The 20812-nt window shown below is 35.4% G+C and overlaps 2 protein-coding genes across 2 annotated transcripts; both read left to right on the forward strand.

The window, feature by feature from the left end:
- The first annotated feature begins 698 nt into the window (after positions 1-698).
- On the forward strand, positions 699-2723 carry LOC142345029 (uncharacterized). Its single transcript, XM_075397112.1, has one exon. It carries the CDS (start codon positions 699-701, stop codon positions 2721-2723), a length of 2025 nt encoding a protein of 674 aa, XP_075253227.1.
- Positions 2724-5408: 2685 nt separating this feature from the next.
- Positions 5409-7408, forward strand: LOC142344090 (uncharacterized). Its single transcript, XM_075395573.1, has one exon. The coding sequence runs from the start codon at positions 5534-5536 to the stop codon at positions 7310-7312; it is 1779 nt and encodes a 592-aa protein (XP_075251688.1). The 5' UTR covers positions 5409-5533; the 3' UTR covers positions 7313-7408.
- Positions 7409-20812: the final 13404 nt, after the last annotated feature.

Consider the following 20812-nt stretch of genomic DNA (forward strand, 5'->3'; position numbering starts at 1 on the left):
AGATTTACCGACAAACTCAAGTTTCCCATCTTCTCAAAACATTGGTGTTCATAAAATGGCTTGGAAAACGTCGCACTCTACTAGAATTAATGAAAATCTGAGCCCAAAGCATCAATTTAATAACAGGGAACAAGGGCAAATTCAGTCTAAGACGAAAGAAAGCGTTAGTTGTCCGAACATTGACAATTGCCAATACCTTTACAAATGCATACATTTCCAAGCACTGAGTCCCCTGAAACGGAAAGATCATGTAATGAAACAAAAGCTTTGTTTCAATTGTTTTGACATCATCATGTAGATCAATGCAATCCAAAAAATGTCTGCCGCTCAAAAGGCTGCGGCAAAAGACATAACACACTTCTGCACGATAGTTTTATGAACAAAAGCAACTCAAACGTTAAACCAGTGCAATTTGTTGGCACAGGCCAGGTAGTTTTTGTGGCAGGTCAACTGATAAATGGAAACCAGTTTGTGAAAACATACGCATACCTAGACAACGGTAGCTGCCAAAATCTACTTCTGAAATCAACAGCAAAAGAACTTGGTCTTAACCTCGAAAAGACAGGTAAAATGCCTATAAGCGGTTATCACACGACTAAGGAAGTTGATTGCTCTAAAGTTTGCTTTGACATAAAGCCAATAGATAGCTCTATCGAGTCTGTCAGACTCAATGATGTTATGGCAGTACCGGATTGAACATGTCTGCAGTGAATGTAGCTCAACTAAACGCTTTGTGCAAAAATTATGATCATCTCAGTCATATAAATTTTCCTGAACTTGAACGGAACAATGTCTCAATTATCATAGGCATTGACAACTTAGACTTGATTCACTATAAACAAATTATAAAAGGTCCAAAAAATGCCCCATGGGGAGTTGAAACTCCATTAGGTTGGAAGTGCGCCGGTAAAACGAATTTAGTTCTCAATGAGTCTACACAAGTACAGTATACTCAGGTGCAAAACTGCCTTAATATGGACTACTCTCTTTTCAAATTAGTCCAAAATTGGATGAAAGAGGAAAATTTGGGCATTGCATCGCCCCGAAAAGCTTTGTCGGAAAACGATAAAAGAGCAATTGAAATTTTAGAGTCCACAACCAAAATTGTTGACGGTCATTATCAAATAGGTCTCCTCTGGAAGGAAGGTGCATTTCTTCCGAACAACAGATGGTTAGCATTAAAACAACTTGACCAATTAGATCAAAAGCTTTCAAAAAATCCGATACTAAAGGAAAAGTACAAGGCTACTCTGGACGCAGACTTGGAAAAAGGATACGTTGTTAAAGTTCATGAATCCGAATCTCTAACAGATAATGTCTCCTTTTTGCCTCATCACCCAGTGACCAATGAAAATAAACCTGGTAAGGTTCGTAGAGTTGCAAATGCCTCCAGCATTTTCCAGGGTCAGTCCCTCAACTCTAATTTACTGAAAGGGCCAGATCTGCTCAGCAATTTAACTGGTGTCATTATGAGGTTTCGTGAGAATCGAATTGCGCTGTGCGCAGACATAGAACAAATGTTCATGCAGGTGAAAGTTGACCCTAAAAACCGACCCTACTTACGCTTCCTCTGGAAGAACAATGGACGCATAGAAACCTATGAATACACCAGTCATATATTTGGTGCAACAGATTCACGCTGCATAGCGTCCTACGCGCTCAGAAGATCTGCTCAGGACAATGCAAAAACTTATCCAAGTGTTCAAAAGGTCATAGAGCGGAACATTTACATGGATGATTTGTATGTTGCCGTATCAAGTCCAAATGAAGCTTCAGACATTGTCCATGAGACTCGCAAGGTTCTTGCTGCTAGTGGCTTCAATCTGACAAAGAGGAATTCAAATAGTCAACAAGTTCTTCTTGACCTGCTGAATCCGGATATCCGACTTAATCTAGAAACATCCGCACCACAAAGTCAAGAGGTTCTCGGTTTGCCCTGGTTTCCAGAAGCCGATACATTTGTTATAGAGCAAAAATTGTTCCATAAGATCAAACATGATGAAAAAACGAGTCAGCGTAAACTACTTCGTTTTGTTGCTTCCATCTTTGATCCCTTAGGAATTATCGCCCCCTTTACAATAAGATTCCGCAAAGTTCTCCAAGCAGCATGGAACCACGGTCCAAAATGGGACAAGCCATTACAACTTGATGAGAATTCTGATTTCGAGAATCTGAAAAAAGAACTTTCGTCTTTCAAGGATGTACATCTTCCTCGCAAACTGTTAAAGGAGATACCGATTTCATCGATTGAACTACACACGTTCACAGATGCATCCGAGTTAGCATTATCAGTAGTCAGTTATCTACAAATTGAACACATTGACGAATCCGTCTCAGTCGCATTTCTGATCGGTAAAGCAAGAGTTGCACCAAAAAAACGGATGACGATTCCTAATTTGGAACTACAGGCTGCGGTATATGGTGCTCAACTAGCGCAATTTGTCAGAGATGAGATGGATATTGAAATCCATAAACAAGTTTTTTGGTCTGATAGCACGACTGTTTTGTATTGGCTACGGACTCCTGAGATTCGCCATCGGATCTTCATTGCTAACAGACTAGCCAAAATTTTAGACGTTTCCTCCGCCCAAGATTGGTTCTACATTTCGTCTACCAGAATTCCCGCTGACGATGGTACCCGAAGCTACAACGTTCACCAAATGAATGTCAACTCACGTTGGCTATTAGGTCCATCCTTCATGTGTCAAAATAGAAACACGTGACCGAAACAAGATTTACTCTGCTCAACATGTTAAAATTATAATGGCAGATCCAAGAAAAGAACTGAAATGCCAAATTGACATATCGCGTTTCAGCAACTGGAATCGTTTACTTAGAGTTGCAGCGCTTTGCTTTTTGTTTGCAGATAAATGCCGGAAAAGGAATCCAAGTTGTTACTAGCACATTATACAAAAGCTTACAATTACTTGATAAAAAAGTGCCCAAAATCAAGATTTTAAATTGGAAATTTCGAACTTAAGAAAACGTATTGCAGTATCATCTACCAGTAGAATTGTCTCTTTATCACCATACGTCGATCATAAACAGCACTTGCGTGCTCGAGGACGATTGTCTAAAGCATTGAGACTAGAAACTGCGCGCTTCACGTTGATCCTAGATGGAAATAATCAGAGTGTTAGACTACTGATCAAACATTTTCACCAAACAAACTAGAAGTTTATTAATGGAACTCTATTGGATTCTTAGATGCAGGGCGGTAGTCAAACAAACAGTTAGACATTGTATTCCATGCAGACGTATGATCCAAGAAGTAGCTGCCCCCCAAATGGCTGACCTCCCAGAGTTCAGACTACCAAGAGAAAATCATCACGTTTTCCAAACCACAGGCTTAGACCTCGTAGGAACCTTTCCAGTTAAAGAACATGGAAGAAACGGGACTAGATACATATTCCTATTCACGTGCTTAGTAGTACGCGCTGTCCGTCTAGAAGTTGCCGTCGACTTGACAACAGATTCAACAATCAATTACATCCGTCGCTTTATAAGCCGTAGAGGAAAACCAAAAAAGTTCTTTTCCGATTGTGGAAAATCTTTTGTTGGGTCAAATAACTCTTTGCAATCCAGTATTGCAAGCCTTAAAAATTCCCAAGACTTTGCAAGTCACTTGCATCTGATGCAGGTCGAAATTGAGTGGGTGTTTAACCCTCCTGCGGCTCCAAACTTCGGTGGAAGTTGGGAACGCCTAGTGCAGATATTCAAGTTCTCTCTGTACAAAGTAATTGGGTCAAGAACCCTTTCAGATGATATTTTGTGGACACTGGTATGTGAGATTCAATCCAATATGAATTCTAGACTTCTAACTAATGTCCCGAGTGAAATTCACGATCCTCTGCCTCTCATGCCTAACCACTTTTTACTCGGAAGAGCGTCACTTAACTACCCACATGGTCTCTTCGAATCGCAAAAAGTCACCGTGTCCAGGTCATGGAAATCTGCTCAAGAACTAGCCTCGCACTTTTGGAATAGATTTCTTCGCGAATACATCCCTAATCAACAGACAAGGTCGAAGTGGAACAAAACTTCTGAAAACCTCAAGGTAAATGATTTGGTTTGGCTACTTGAAGACTTCACGCCACGAGGTCTCTGGCCTCTTGCAAAATTCATAGAAATTTACCCCGGTTCAGATGGTGTAGTACGCTCCGTGAAACTGAGAACTCCACATGGTGAGAAAGTAAGACCAGTCATCAAGCTAAGCAAAGTCTTAATAAACAAAATAATTATTTTGTGTTCTCGTTCTCACAAGCAGATGTATACTTTAGTTTTCAACAGGAAAAGGTATAGAATTGTAGGTCAAGTCGTCTCCAAAAGTTGATGCAACAAGTTACATTATTGCAAAGTTTCACATCAAATGTCTAATTTTTGCGATCATTAGTCAAGCATCGTTACCATATTTGCAGTCCTTTTGCGTGTCAAACTTTTTTTGGGATATTCTTTTGCTCAATTTAGTTTGTCCCCCTTTCAGTCGCCCATAACTTTGGTTCCTCCCAAACTTCCTTTTCCAATTATTATATTTGCGATCGATTATCTTATCTTGTCTTATCTTGCTGATTTTACACCGTTATCATACAGTACAGCAAAAGTTCGTGATCCTACAGTTGGGGCCGAGGATGTCACTGACATGACTTCTTTTTGTCGAAAACGAACGGAAGTGACTTTCGACAAGAGCCTCACAACTAAAATTACAATCATACAAAACACTTGCAATCAAAGGAAACTAATATATCTAATCTAAATCAAAATAACAAACAACATTTTTTATTAGCACATTCGAACGATAACCCCCACCCAAATTAAGTTGTTTTTGATAACAAGTTTAGTATCTCTCCCCCGAAAGCCATGTACACTTTTCTTGCACCTTTAGTCTGTTTCCCTTCTCTTCTGAAAAAAAACACGTTTTTGAGACTAAATTAGCCTGGTGAAAACATATATTATTACTGCTACTTCGAAAAAATTTTCAAATAGTTTTGTTCGTGGCAAGTTGTCGATAGCCATATTCATATAAGTACCTCTACTAATACTCTGCTACTGCTAAATGCATCTCTATTTATTTAAGCGATCCAATTATTCCAGAATTTTTATCCCGTAAGATTCTATAAGACGTCATATCAAACTCTTTTGATAGATTATTAAAAATCTGATTAGAGCTTACTCGATATAATTCCTACCTAGACGAATCTTCATTCGGCAACCTCTGATACGAGTCTTATTAATGAATGTATGCTGAAAATGTTTTTGCTGTACGCTTGAGTTGAATTTTTTTGAAGTTCGAGCAATTCTTTTTTGAGACTTGCACCAGCCTTAATTGATTAACTACACTCATTGATTAACTACACTCATTGGTTTGCAAAAAATAACTTCAATTTTTATTTCTGAGCTGATTTGTTCTACACGTGGTAACAAAACGTCTTATCTGTAAGCTTAGCTTTATAACGCAGAACTATTAAAGAGAATTATTATAAACGTGTATTAAAATTTGATCGCGCATTCAAAATTTGTTGTTTACGTCTCAAGAATGGTTTTGAAAACCTATGAAATTCTAATCTGTCATCAACTTAACACCAAATTTGAAAACCAAGTCGACATAAACGTACGTAGGCTTGAAAATAAGTTGGAACGCGAGGGTTTCCACTTATGGAACGATAAAGACCCGAAACGATTCGCCGAAGCTGTTCAGCGAAGCAAAGTTATAGTTGTTTGTATTTCGAGACAAGCCGAGTTAAACGGACAATTCAACGAGAAACTTCATACAGTTTTAAAATCGGGAAAACCTGTTATTGTAACAACTGTTGAGCCTGAGTATTCTTTGCCCCAATTGGGTGAAAATCAGCAACTTTCCATTAAGGAATTACAAGCAAGTTTGATCGAAGCTGACACAAAACAATCGGCTGAACACACAATCGGCCAACAAACCGATGAACAGAGTTCAGATCATATAATCGAACAGACCGAAAATGCGGAAATCGATCGACTGACAGATAACACAGAGGCTGTGCAGCAAGCCGAAGATAATAAAAACGCTGCCGAAAGTACTTCACAAATCGAAACAGAAAACGAAGCACAAAATGCCGAAAATGAGGAGCAATCACAAATAAGCGAAAACGTTGAAAGAAAAGAATCTATCCAGGCCGAACCGGACGACACAAAAAGCGAGTCAGAAATTCAGCTGGAAAATATTTTTCCATATCTGAATAATTTCAAGAATTTCGTTATTTGTGGAAAAACAAACGCACGCACCAATGTTTATAAACTTATGAATTACATTAAGCAGGCAGTGCGTGAGCAATGCACATTGAAAAATACTCTGGAAGGAAAAGAGAATTGTTTCTGCTGGATCTGCCAAGAAGTTGACCTAGATTCGCCGGATGGATCAAAAAGTCAAGGTCAGAACTGGAACATCGAAGATGAACAGGGCGACGAAAATCTACATCCGGGAGGTTTTGATGAGGTTGATGGAGGGGAAATCAGCGAGTCCGAAAGCAACGAAAAAGAACCGTTTTTTGTTGCTTCCGCCATGAATTACTCCAATGGAACCGTTCTTCTAGCTGATGCTAACAACAACCAAATTCGGATTTATGACCTCGAGAAAGGTCAAGTCGGGAAATCTTCAGTTGGAGAAATTCGGGGAATTTTAGACATGGAGGTGTTGGAGTCGAATTTTGTACTTGTATCTCAAAAGGGACGAGGTCTGAATGGAGAGTTTTTTCGGTGGATTTCGATCTTAAACGAAGACTTGACCGAAATCAAAGAATGGGATTGGCCGAGTGAAATTGAGAACCCTAACTGTCTTGGAACTCTACGAAGTGGCGATATCGCCATAATCGGTGACCCTGACCATCGAAAGCCAAATTTGTACTCACGACTCTACTTCGTGAGCGAAATCTCGCCACGAGTGTTGAAGTCATTTTCAACAAACCTCTCTCGTGTTACGTCACTGGCTACGTCACCGTTCTCTGACGTAATAGCAGTGGCAAGTTGGCGAACACAGCAAGTAAGGTTGTTCGACTACAAAGGCCGGCAGCTTTGGTTCCTAATATGGAAAGACGATTTCCTTCTCCAGGCGCCGAGTGGTCTTGCCTTTCTATCAGTATCCGAACTCTTGCTCTGTGATCGAGAGAAACACTCAATATACGTTCTGGAGAGCAAATCTGGGAAAATAATTACGACACTGGAAGAAGAAGCCAACTTCGAGACAAAATATCCAAGACTTCTGGCTACGTCTGGTACATTCCCGAGCTATGTCATCGTGACGGACAACACTGCGGATCCAAAATTCATCAAGTTGCAGAACTAACAACATAAAAGCGACTGTTCTCTATAGAGAAAAGAGTAATAGTTTATCTGGTTATCTTGAACTTGCTTTTTATTTTTAATTAATCAGTTCAAAGAATGTGCGTCTGTTGCCGTAGACCTCGACTTTAAGTCTGATAGGGGGCCAATATTGCCAAAAATTATATGGTTCAGCACCTAGTTAATGCCCAGGCAAAATCTTTCACCTAAGTAGGTTCACCTAAGTTCTTTTCGTAACAAATTAAGGCCGAGCACGGACTTTTTACTCGTCAAAGTAGTACTTACTAAGCAAAACGGGGGCGGGAGTTGTAAAAGGATTTACATATACATTAAGATTCAGTTTAGCCTATTTTCATCAATTTCTGAAGGATGTAGCTAAACATGTGCCAGATGTTAGAAAAAAATTAGCAGCTCCGTTCCTCCACAATTCAAGTTCCCCTTCAAGGCACAATTACCACTTTCTATCACATCAACTTGCGCCAACTCATATGACAATAAATATATTTTTGAATCTCTTTCTCTTCTCCATTTCTTCCAAACTTCTAGAATTTCTACCAAAAATTTAACAAAAAATTATCCCATTCTTATCCGATTTCGAACCTGCTTACTCAATATCTTCCCCTTTTTTTCAAAAAAAACCCAAAAACTTAATAACCAAAATATCTTCCCACTTTTCCAAATTTTTGAAATATTACACCAATTTTACTTCCAAACACACAATTTCTGCTCAACTTGCCCCAATTTCCATCCAATTTTTGCTAAAAGTTTTTGCTGGTTTTCTATAATATTATACTTTTACAAAAAAATCTTATTAAAATAAATTTGCATTAAAATTTTTATTAATTTTGAGAAATTGTCTTTTTAAATGTTCACCTAAGAAATTCTGGTAAAATAAACAGTTATATTTTTAATTTTCCGCAAAGAAATTCAAAGATATCTAGTTGTTCTACCTCAGTGGCAATGTCTAATGCATCTCTCCTAAAATAAGACTCGGATCAAGTCCGCGGGATACCATTATTACCTGATGACAATTACTCCCATTTCCTGCATAGCAACTCGGCATCATATTTTCGAAGAGTATCCACAGATCCAATGTAGCAATGCAGGAAACAGAATAATAGTGCCCAGGCAGTAATGATATCCCTTGGGTTTACTCGAAATCTGCACTTATGTGAGACGAATTGTGAGACGACCAATTCCCCAGAACCAGTAGATACCGTTAATCTTTTACGGAAAATTTAATTTGAATTTGTTTGTTTTGTAGAAGTTTTTTTGGCATTTTTAAAAACACAGCTTTTAATCAAAATTATATAATTTACCACATTTTCAAAATAAATTTACACTTCAAAAACGCATTTATCATGTAGAAAAATAAAAACTGACTTCCGAGAAAGAGGTTTTTATACACAATTTTGCAAACAGCGCGACTAAAAGGAAACTATATTTTTAAACAATGGTTTTCTTTGTGAGAATTTTTTCGCAGAATAAACAATTGAAATCAAATTTTACTAAGACCTAAAACTTCGAAAGAAATAGATATAACAAAATGTTTTTTTCAAAGACGTCTAAAACTCAAATTGACATCTCTTGGTGAAATCTTTCTCAAATTTTAAATGGCGTAAATATTTAATACACGCTTTAGCAAAAACACATACTTGAAATGAATTTTTTCGAAAAGATTTGTAAAAAAATTTTTTCGGTTTATGATTTGCTGAAAAAATCATTGTTTAAACAAAGATAAATAAAAATGAACTTCATTTTTGGTTGATTGAAATAAAAGTGATAGAATAATTTTGAACAAAATTTTGCTGTTGAAATTGACAATCTTACGAAATAATTATCAAATAGCCATCCATTTCGAGAATTTGTCTAAATTTTGCTCAACCTTTCTTTCAAAAAAATGCTTCTTTAAATAGCAAATTGGCAGTAAAAATAAGTTTTTGTAAAATTACATTTTAAGAAACAAAATTTTAGGTGCAGATTTTTTTAAAAAAACCACAAATCTCTAAATATCATTTTAAAAACAATTTTTAGAAGAAGACAAAATGATTCAATTGTTTTTTGAAAACCACTATGAAATTTTAAAAAATATATACTTTATTTGTTGTTTTGGTATCTAATTAAATTATTTTGGACAATTTTTGATGAAATGACACTTTTCGAAACAAAAAAGTTTATTAAAGGATACAAAAGCAATTTTCTGTTGACTTGTTTTATTCAATACTACAAGGCGCCAATTTGTGGTCGCAACTTTTATTCAACATCGCCTTCAAGTACTGCGATGTGAAAACTTTTGCTATTCATTTCAGTCAGTTCATAATTGTTTCTATTGCAGAAAGAGGAGAAAAGGTTGTCTTTGAATGGAAACATAGAAAGCTTATCACAATGGTAAATGAAAACAAAGCAATAATAGTTTCGTTATGCTCAAACCGTGACTTGTGTAATTCCACTTCCTATATCTGTTTGAGCAGTTGGTCGAGTGACATGAAAATTGCTGTTGCAGAACTTCTAAACGTGCGAAACCTTGACATCTTTTGTGTTTGTTTGCTAACTGCAATCCGTTTTTTCGGTAGCCGTATGAAGTGTTGCCTTTAGGGTATTGTCAACACAGCAACTCGTCACAGGGGGAGCATTTTGTAAGAGGTAAAAATATCCTTCAAGACCAATCTTTTTTGAAGGTCAATGGGTGCAACACTGTAGTAACGTATGATCCTGTTTCAAGGTTGAAACTAGATATGAGAAGTTTTGTTGCTTCCACAAAGAAATTGTGTTGCTCTGCACGGTTCTCAATATGCTCCCTGCAATTATCTCGGCCAACTTTTTAATTCTTAATTGTGGGAGGTCAATTTTTCCAAGATACAAATCCATGAGATCTTCAACGTTGCATTTATGATTCCAAACAGATCTTCTCGTTTTATTCTCTCAAGGAGAGCACCTTTAAAAAAGATACCTGAAAAAAAATTTCGCCGGATTTTTTTTACGTCTTTTCTGTCATTTCTATCTTCTACTTTTTTCCACTGACCTTTCCAAATGTCAAAAAACTGTTCCTATTTCCTCAAATAACAAATGTGTTCTTCTTGTCAGGAACAAAAGTAAAATTAGCTTCCTATTTCATCAAATACTGCGTTGCTATGGTTGCGGAAACCATTTACCGGATACCCGTCCATCCTCTTCCTTTACTGTATCTTAACTGCTTCGAGAATACTCTTGTTGTTGCAGAGTGCTTTGCAAAAATTCCATTATTTGGTGATTGAAGGAACTTCCCCAGCTCTTCTTTGTTTTTATTACTGCAGTTTTTCTTTCGCAAACAATTTCGTAAAAAATCACCTTGACATGTCACATCAACGCCCACAAAATACGTGCGCGATTTTTGGACGCTTTTATCTTTGCTTCGCCAACATTTGAATGTTGCGCAAAATTAATTGAGTGTCTTCTCCTTGCTCAGAGAACCGAAAAAAGCAGCATCGGTTAAAGAATTTAGAAATCTGTTTCCCAATTTAGAGAATGTATACTCCGAGCACAACATATCATTTTCCTGTTAGTGGGAGATTTCAATAGGTTTTTTATTGGCTTCAAGAGTTGTCCAGACCTTTTCCTTTGTTCCTATTTAACTTGAAAAAAACATTGAATTGTTTTCTTATTGTTTCTTTTCAAAGATTTTCAGAAATACCTATAATTTGTTCCCTCATTTTTGGGAATTGTTTTTAATTTTCAATTCTTCAAAGCTTCCTGGTGTTCCTGCAGTAATAAAAACAAAGAAGAGCTGGGGAAGTTCCTTCAATCACCAAATAATGGAATTTTTGCAAAGCACTCTGCAACAACAAGAGTATTCTCGAAGCAGTTAAGATACAGTAAAGGAAGAGGATGGACGGGTATCCGGTAAATGGTTTCCGCAACCATAGCAACGCAGTATTTGATGAAATAGGAAGCTAATTTTACTTTTGTTCCTGACAAGAAGAACACATTTGTTATTTGAGGAAATAGGAACAGTTTTTTGACATTTGGAAAGGTCAGTGGAAAAAAGTAGAAGATAGAAATGACAGAAAAGACGTAAAAAAATCCTTTGTTCCTATTTAACTTGAAAAAAACATTGAATTGTTTTCTTATTGTTTCTTTTCAAAGATTTTCAGAAATACCTATAATTTGTTCCCTCATTTTTGGGAATTGTTTTTAATTTTCAATTCTTCAAAGCTTCCTGGCGTTCAATTCCCCCAAATCTTAATTTTCCCAATAAATGTGTTTGCCATGATTGAGAGACAACACGTAAAGATTTTTCAACCTGCTCCGAAAAGTACAATGCGATGGACGATGCGCTTCTCTTAACATGTCACTACAATCAAACGAATCATGACGCAAGAAACCCTTCAATTCGCTAGCAACATACGTATTGAGATTTTTAGTCGAAGATGTCACTCCATCTAGGAAAAATAAAGATCTAGAAGCTGTAACCAGAAAATTTGATTACAATATACTTGTTCACAATGCGAATTACTTTTGGAACACAGTAATTCTTCCTGAGCAGATTTGGCAGACGATATTCCTTGATCAAGATCCTTCCGAGATCTTAATATGGTTTGGAATATTTAACATAAAATATCTACTTATAATCATCGTAGTTATTCTACAAAAATGTGGTGACATTGAAAGAAACCCAGGTCCATCAAATTTGGATAGAATAACAACAATTGAGAAATACAATGGTGAGTGTGCGAGAAAATCGGAGTTCCCCAAGTTTTGGTATATGAATTGTAGAAGCCTCAATAATCAACATGAGCAATTGTCTCGTTTTTTGAAAAATCTTAATGAAACCTCATTCCTAGTTGTTACCGAAACATTGATAAACGAAAAAACTGACATTCCCGAGTTTTATCTGTGCAATAGTCATCACTTCATTCACCAACCAAGATTATCATTAACTAATGTACAGAGAGGTGGAGGGGTAGGTATTTGGGTTCCCAATTAGTTTGAAGTAAAAACGAGAAATGATTTGAACACAATCAATAGAAGTTTTTTTGAGTCAATGTGGATTGAAATTGGTAAGCCTTTAACACAAAAACTACTCATTAATGTAGCATACTGCCCCAAAGTAAATCTTTCTAACTTTTTTCTGGATGAAATGACTGTAGAAATCTCAAATGAGTATTCGTATACAGATAATCTAATTTTATTAGGAGATTACAATTTAAACTTGTTAGGCACAAAAGGTAGACAGTCACTTGATATTTTCACAGCAAACAATGGGCTATGTTACGTTAATGAAACGAAGGCAACATGGACAAATGGTGAAAAATATTCGTTAATTGATCACTGCTTTATCTCGAAGAACCAAATTTTTGAAGCCAGTGTTCTAGAGTCGACTCTTGGAGTTGATCACTCCACAATAGTATATCAGTCATCATTGAAAATAGATCACAGTGATCAGAAAAGGCAGTTTTTGATACGTAATACCAAGAAAAATTCAAGATCAAATTTCAATTGTGACATTGCGCTGCAAGATTGGTTGCCTATGTAACAGATAAATGAGCCGAACGAAATGTTTTTAAAATTTATCGAAATTTTTGAAAATATACTGAGTTGTCATGCACCCCTGAAGTTGGTAGAAAGTAGTATCAAAAAAACAACAAAAGCAATGGTTGACAAAAGAATTACGTGGTCTCATAAATGAAAAACACCGTCTCTTTAATGCGTGGAAGAAAAACCCAAAATCAGAGATTTATAACATTTACAAATCTTTACGCAATTCAGTGAATAGAAAACTGAAAAGAGCTGCAGATGATTACACAAAGAATTTTTTCCAGCAGCTACCAACTTCAAGAGAACAATGGAAATTCATCAAAAACAGGATTAATTCCAACAGCCAAATAGAAAAAATTGACAAATTAAGGGAAGATAGTCATTTTGTTGAAGATGACAGAGAGATTGCCAATGTTCTTAATAATTGTTTTGCGAGACTAGGATTATACAAAAGCAAAGACGTTGCTCCAAATTGTTCTTCCCTAACATTTGATGGACCGGAATTTAGCTTCCGACCAGTCACCAGAAAAGAATTGTATAATGTTATTGATAATCTACTAAGCATAAATCTCCCGGACCGGGCTATATACCAGCATGGGCGCTAAAAGATAGTAAACTGTCTATTGGAACTCATTTACAATTTGTCGTCAATGAATGTATAAACAAAAACACGTTTCCTAATACTTTGAAAACAGCGCATGTTACACCTGTCTATAAGAAGGGAGACCGACTAGAACCAGAAAACTATCGACCCATATCAGTCACACCAACTCTAGCAAAAATTTTTGAGCGATTACTACTTGAACAACTAACTCACCACCTAACTTTTAATGGTCTGATTAACAAGAATCAATTCGGCTTTCAAAAGCAAAAATCCTGTCTCGATACTATCATTTCATTAACTGAAAAGATAAACCAATGCGTTGACGAAAACGAAATTGTTGTCACACTCTTTTTAGACTTAGCAAAAGCTTTCAACTCAATATCTATAGATGTTTTTATGAACAAAATAAAAAAGTATGGAATTGGAGAAAATGCAAGAATCTTATTAAACTCTTTCCTTTGTGAAAGAAAACAGTGTGTAAAAAATGGGATAGCAAAATCAGATTGGGTTGTCATAAATCACGGTGTTCCTCAAGGAACTGTCTTAGGGCCTCTAATATTTATACTTTATGTCAACGATTTCAGTGAAGCTGTATCAACGAATTGTGATGTATTACAGTTTGCCGATGATACAGCAATTCTATGTCATGCAAAGAATGAAGCAAATTTGCAGCTAATAGCTGAAGATACATTAAACAAGACAGATCAATATATGAAACAAAACAGGTTATCTTTGAATGAGAAAAAAACGGAGTTAATGGTGTTCAGGAATGAAAAATTGCCGATCATTGAAACTGTCGATTTCAAGGGACACCGATTGGAAGCATCTGAAAAATGTAGATATTTAGGTGTAATAATTGATAGGGAACTGACATACCAAAATCAACTAAATAAGGTTATCAGTAAAATGGCTTCAGCAATCAGATCATTATATTTGGTTCGTTATCAGGTACCGCTAAAAACAAGAATAAATCTTTTTAAACCACTAGTTTTGTCTCATTTAGATTTTAGCGCAATTTTTTTTCAAAATTTACCATCTTACTCTATTGACAGAATTAACAAACAGATAAACTGGGGAATAAAAGTTTGCTTTATGAAAACCAAATTCGATACTGCTAGAGATCTACTTCTGGAGACTAAAATTCTTCCAGCAGAGCTCCAAATAACACGGGTGTCTTTAAATAGGTGTTTCAATATTCTCCAACAAACAAGAAATCGCTCTAATAAACATTTCAGATTTTTAGAAAACGTGCCTATTATTGTAAACAAACGAACCCATAACCTTTTCTTAGAACAAAAATGTAAGTCAAAACGGAGTAATGGTTCAATTGTTCGTAACTTTATTCGAAAATGGAACACACTTCCAATTACAATTAGAAAAGAAACGTCGAAGACCAAATTTAAACAAAAAGTTACAGCGGAAAAGCTTAAACGACACGAAAGAGTTCCAATAGACAGAAGGTTTCAGGATTTAAACATATTTTTTATTAAATTATTTTACGAAAACCGAACCTTAGTTTGTTATAAATTAGAAAAAAATAATGTTTGATTAATAAATTTCTAACATGTAACATTAACCAAGTGGTTAGTTTAATTTACATGTTTGCAGATTAAAAAAAAATAATAATGAGCTATTATATGTCACACTATTCTTTCAAGTTCGATTAAAATTGTGAGTTCGTTCCAGACTCCAAAATAATTGGAATCTTCTTAATCCTGGTGAATAATTTCTTCTTCATGACTGAAAGGTTTAGTCCAGCTTTTTTGGCAAGAACATTTTCCTCGAGTTTTCCTTATCTTTCTTCAGTTTGAGATATAAACCTTTGAATTTTGTTTTAGAATATTTTTTCTTTTCTGCGACATGAACTCAAGGTTGGACACCAATTTCCCAATTAGCTGGTTTGAAACAAAAGGCATAAGTTACTCAGCTGGTTGTTTCGGATCTGGTTTGCGAGGAACTTTGTCTTCAAGTATGTTGGCAGATCTGGACCCACCATTGGAAACAAATTCACAATCACCCAGGTCAATTCTATGAAACTGAGTGCATTATCGGAAAAAAAAATATTGTATCAATCATACAAACAACGAGATTGGCTCATGATGGACAGTTTTGTGTGCTTTCATAGATATTCTTCATATGGACCACCAGTCAATTTGATCTGTCGAAATTAAAAAAAACACATATGCGGCAGCGGAATTGTTTGAGGAATTTTGTGGTGTCCACTATCCAAGAGATACAATTCTCATATGGCAATAAAAGTTTGTCTGTATTGCCCTTAATAAGAGAGGACCAGAAATTTCAGCGAAAATTTCAGATTGGTCATCGAATAGTCAACTGTATCTTTGAATGCTCTTGTTAAGGCTGTTGGTGGTTGCTGAGAGAAACATAAACAAGTCGTTTTGATCAGGCTTTTTGCAACGAGATAAATAATTAATGTATTTTTTTCCTTAAAATCTGATATTGAGTTATACAGCTGACAGCAAGGTCTTTCAAATAAAGCCAAAGAATCTGGCCCAACTAAAAAATTTACATTTGTTGTATATAGTTCAATTTTAAAAGCTTTTAAAATAGTGTTTTATAATGAAAGTATATTATCTGCGGGGTGATATGCAATTGTTTACGATTTGTTTTTTTGTGGATTATAAACCAAATGAAATGATATTTTTAGCAGAGCTCGATTACTCATTCTAAACAGAAATCAGATAAAAGATTTCTGTTTTACTACTGAGAGAGTTTCATCTCGATTAAGCATTTTAGTGAAAATGGATTTAACGTCTTAAGTTCAACATGAAAAAAAGGAGAGTCCGTCCAGACAGATAAGTGAAGGGTTTTGAATGCGACAGGAAACAAAAGCTGGTTATGATATCAATTTGGTGCAGGCTGCATCATCCGCAAGAATTATTCTGTTTTGAAAACCTCAAAAAAGCGTGATAAAAGAAATTATGAAACTGTGGCTTCTGATCATCGACAATTGACTTTGAGCACACTGAGCAGCTCCCTGAATGAAGTTTCTGGGGTCTAATAAGTAAAGTTTTAAAATCAAAATTATTGCATGGAAAAATGATTCGGTTTCTTTGGTTTAGAATTTTGCCGCAATGTTTCTGGACAACAGGTTAAAATTGGTTTAAGATGTGAGACAAAAAAGTAATAGATAAATTTTACCAAATGAAGTTGCATTTGAATACAAATTTGGCAGAAATTTTCTAATTAAAGAATAATATAGTCAAATTTACTCAACTTTAGAACGCAAACACGTGATACATCCACCAAATTAAAAAGCTAACTCTCCAATTGATTATGACGTTTTTTGATGATATAAAGATAATTCTATATCTTTGTTATGACGCATCTGTTACAATAAAATGACATGATTATGACGGTACAGAAACGTGATTGGTACAATTTTGTGACGTTTTTGTGAATAAATAAGAAAATATTACAACTTCCTTTTAATTGTCACCAAATTATGTTGTTTTCTGACAATGCTAGGACGTAATTGTCAGTTTTATGACGACAATTGAGACGAATCATTTACTAAATTCTTGATCAGGTGAATAAATGTGATCCTCAAAAGAAATTCAAAAAACTCGGGGACTTTAACGCGATAATTTTCATTTCAAAATACAAGTTCTCCATGCCAATTACCTTGGCAGCAACATTTTTCTCGGTCAGAAAATTTGGCGAATAATCTTGAATCAAAGTAAAGTCAGAAAGTGATTTGTTCAAAACAAACACAAGAGTTGTACTGTAGAAAGTTTCCAAGTGTTTTTTCCAGTTCGTTAAAATATTTATGTGTCCACTCATGACTTTAATATTATCGGAGTCTTTGTCAATCCCTTCAACATTTTCTGCCCTATCATTCACAGAATTTTGTCCTTCATTTTTTCTCATTGTAACTTTTCTTGAGCACTCCAATAGTTTTTTAAATGTTCAATGTTGAGGTTCTCCATTCTCCCGTTCATATTCATTTCTTTTTTCTATGATATCAGCTTAAGTTTAGACATAAGAAACTGAGCTGGCTGGTTTGGATGTGAATTGTTTTCATAATTTTTGTTTCAATCATGTGGGCAGATACCGAGACACCATTGCAAAATTGTTTTTCAATCCATTAATTCCACATTTTTGTCACATTCAAAATCAACAAATTCTAGTGAAAAAAAACCCTGAGGTCCTCTGGAACAACAATGCCGACATCTTGCAAACTCTCAAAAACGCTTTTTGAGTGTCCATAGGCTCCATTTTGACCAACGAACTGTTTGAGCAAATGAAAGAAAGAACATATTTGTAGCGTTTGGATTTTTTGCTAAGTTCATGATGTTCACTGACCAACAGATTTCATACTCACATCTCAATAACTATGATTTTTGTATTTGATTTAAACAGGAACGACAGGAAAGTTCATCAATCATTTCGGATAGGTCAGTGAATAGTGAAGAGCAAATTTGATCGAAGGCTCCCGACATTCACCTCTTGAAGAATGGTAAAACACATTTTTCCTATTTGTGGAAGACATTTGCTCTTTTTTATCGTCTGTTAGAGAAACACATGCATCAAATTCCTCATTTTTTCCAGTAGCTTAATGCTTGCATGTAACTTATAAGCCAATTCACGGAACATACAAAAGTTTTTTGTCCAGTATTTGATGAGTTAGATTAAAAATGTTAACATATCAGTTTCTAAGCTAAGTTGAATTAGATTTTACGCTATACAGCCTTAAATCTTAGGTAAACGTTGTTCTCTGGATTTTGCTGCTAAGAATTGCAGGCATCATTCATCAGCGAGAGCAATAGGGTTTGCTTAATAAGCGTTGCACATCTGCTCAGTTGCTTTTTTGAAATTTCTTACGGTTTTGTTAACTCTCTACTGCAAAACAAATGAAAATTTAGCTTTAGCTAATTTATTCGCTCCAGGCAGAAAAAAAATTGTTGACCTCTCTGTCTTGGCTGATTAGGATAAAATTCAATTATGCATTTTCTTCTGGACAATTCAAGCACTGAGTCTGTCGAAAAATTTGAGTGTCTCGAGTTCACAGTGAAGGGCGGTAGAATCTCTCCAGATAGATGGGTGAATGGTTTTCATTTTCACAGGAATTCAGCCCTGGTGATTGTCTACTTGGTGTTTAGTTAGGTTTTAAAATCGAATTTTTTTGCAAGGAGAACATGGTTCGGTTCCTTTGGATTATATTTTTTTCGCAATGTTTCTGGACAACAGGTAAAAATTGGTTTATGGTGTGAGACAAAAACAGAGTAAAAGAAAAATTTTACAACTGAAATTTCAATTGAGTAAAAATTTGCCAAAAGTTGCGTAATTAAAGAATAATATACTCAAATTTACTCAAATTGTACGAAAACAAGTGATATATCCTCTCAATTGAAAAGTAAACTCTCCGATTGCTTATGACGTTTTTTGATGATTTAAAAATGTTTATATAACTTTTTATGACATATTTGTTACAGTAAAATGACATTAATTTGACGATGCAGTAAAGTGATTGGTACACTTTGTAAACGCGATAATATTCATTTCGACATACATTTCAAAATATTCATTTTATTCAGTATAAGATCCTGATGCCAATTACCTATGAAGCAGATTTTACTCGGTCAGCAAATGTAGCAAACGATATTCTTGAATCAATGTAGAGTCAGAAGGTGAGTTGTTATAAACAAACACAAGACTCGTAATATAGAATGTTTAGAAGTGTTTTTTGTTTCAGTTCGTAAAATTTTTTTTGTGTCCACTTATGACTTTAATAGTATGAGCGTCTTCGTCAATTCCTTCAACATTTTCTGCCCTATCATTCACAGAATTTTGTTTTTCGTTTTTTCTCATTCTAACTTTTTCTCGAGCACTCCAATAGTTTTTTAAAAGTTCAGTGTTGAAGTTCTCCATTTTTCCCTTCATATTCATTTCCTTCTCCTATGTTATCAGATCAAGTTTAGACATAAGATATTGAGCTGGCTGGTTTGGATGTGATTTGTTTGCAAAGATTTTTTTTCAATCAGATAGAGAGATATCGTGACACTATTGCAAACTTGTATTTCAATCAATTAATTCCATTTTTTTAACATTCAAAGTCACTAATATCGATTAAAGAAAAACTTGAGGTGATCCGGAACATTGATTGACCAACATACTAATTGGGCAAATGAAAAGAGAACACATATGTAGCGCTTGGATTTTTACGAAGTTTATGATGTTCACTGACCAACAGCTTTGATTCTCTAAACTCAATAAAGTAATGTCTGTATTTGATTTAAACTAGAATGACAGGAAAGTTCATCAATCATTTCAGGTAGGTCAATAATTACTGAAGCAATAAATTAATTGAAAGCTCCCAACATTGAGCTCATCAAGAATGGGAAGACAATCTTCTCGTAATTCTGGAAGATATTTGCCATCTCTTTTCGCTGGTTAGAGAAATACGTGCAATAATTTTATCGTCTTTTGTAGTAGTTTAACGCTTGCATGTATTTTATAAGTCAAGTCACGGAACATACAAAAAAAATTTTGTCCGGTTTTTGATGAGTGGGATACAAAAATGTTGACGTATCCGTTTCTAAGCAAAGCTGAATTAGATTTTACGCTATACAGCAAAAAGTCTTAGGAAAACGTTGTTCTCTGAGTCTCATTCATCCGCGAAAGCAGTAGGGTTTATTAATAAGCGGTGCTTATACGCTCAGTAGATTTAATGAAATTTCATCACGGTTTTATTATTTCTGTAGTGCAAAACAAATAAAAATTTATCTTTAGCTAATTTATTCGCTCTATGCAGGAATAGAATTATTGACCTCTGTTTCATGACTGATTAGGATAAAATTCAACTTTGCAGTTTCTTCTGGATAGTTCAAACACTGAGTCTGTCGAAAATTTTTGGGTGTCTCGAGTTCACCGTGAAGTGCAGGAGAGTCTCTCCAGATAGATAGGTCAATTGTTTTCATTTTGACAGGAAGTTAATCCCGGTGATTTTCTCATTGGTGATGAATAGATTGATAAAAAGGTTAGAACTTTTCGGGACCACCTCATCAAGGTTACTTCTTCAAGAAAGTCAGAAAAAGAGAATGACTACGAGCAAAAAGATGCTGTAGGTTCTCATCGTCGCAAAATGAGAGCACAGACAGCAAGTATTTGAGTGCAGCTTCTGATGCCTGCTGCTATTGGTTGAATAATCTTAGTCTTCTGGAAAAACAATGCTGACATCTTCCAATCATTCAAGAACCGTTTTTGAGGGATCATTACGCTCCTAGGGTACTTCTATTGTGTACTCTCAGAGCAAGTGTTCATATGCATCAACCGAATATTTTATCTTTCAATAAATATCTAGCAGCTTCATTTTGTGTGTAAATATTTGATATCCATTGTCCAACAGATGTTTCTCTTATCTCA

Source organism: Convolutriloba macropyga, chromosome 8, assembly GCF_964194025.1.
Source record: "Convolutriloba macropyga chromosome 8, txConMacr16.3, whole genome shotgun sequence".
Classification (NCBI taxonomy): domain Eukaryota; kingdom Metazoa; phylum Xenacoelomorpha; order Acoela; family Convolutidae; genus Convolutriloba; species Convolutriloba macropyga.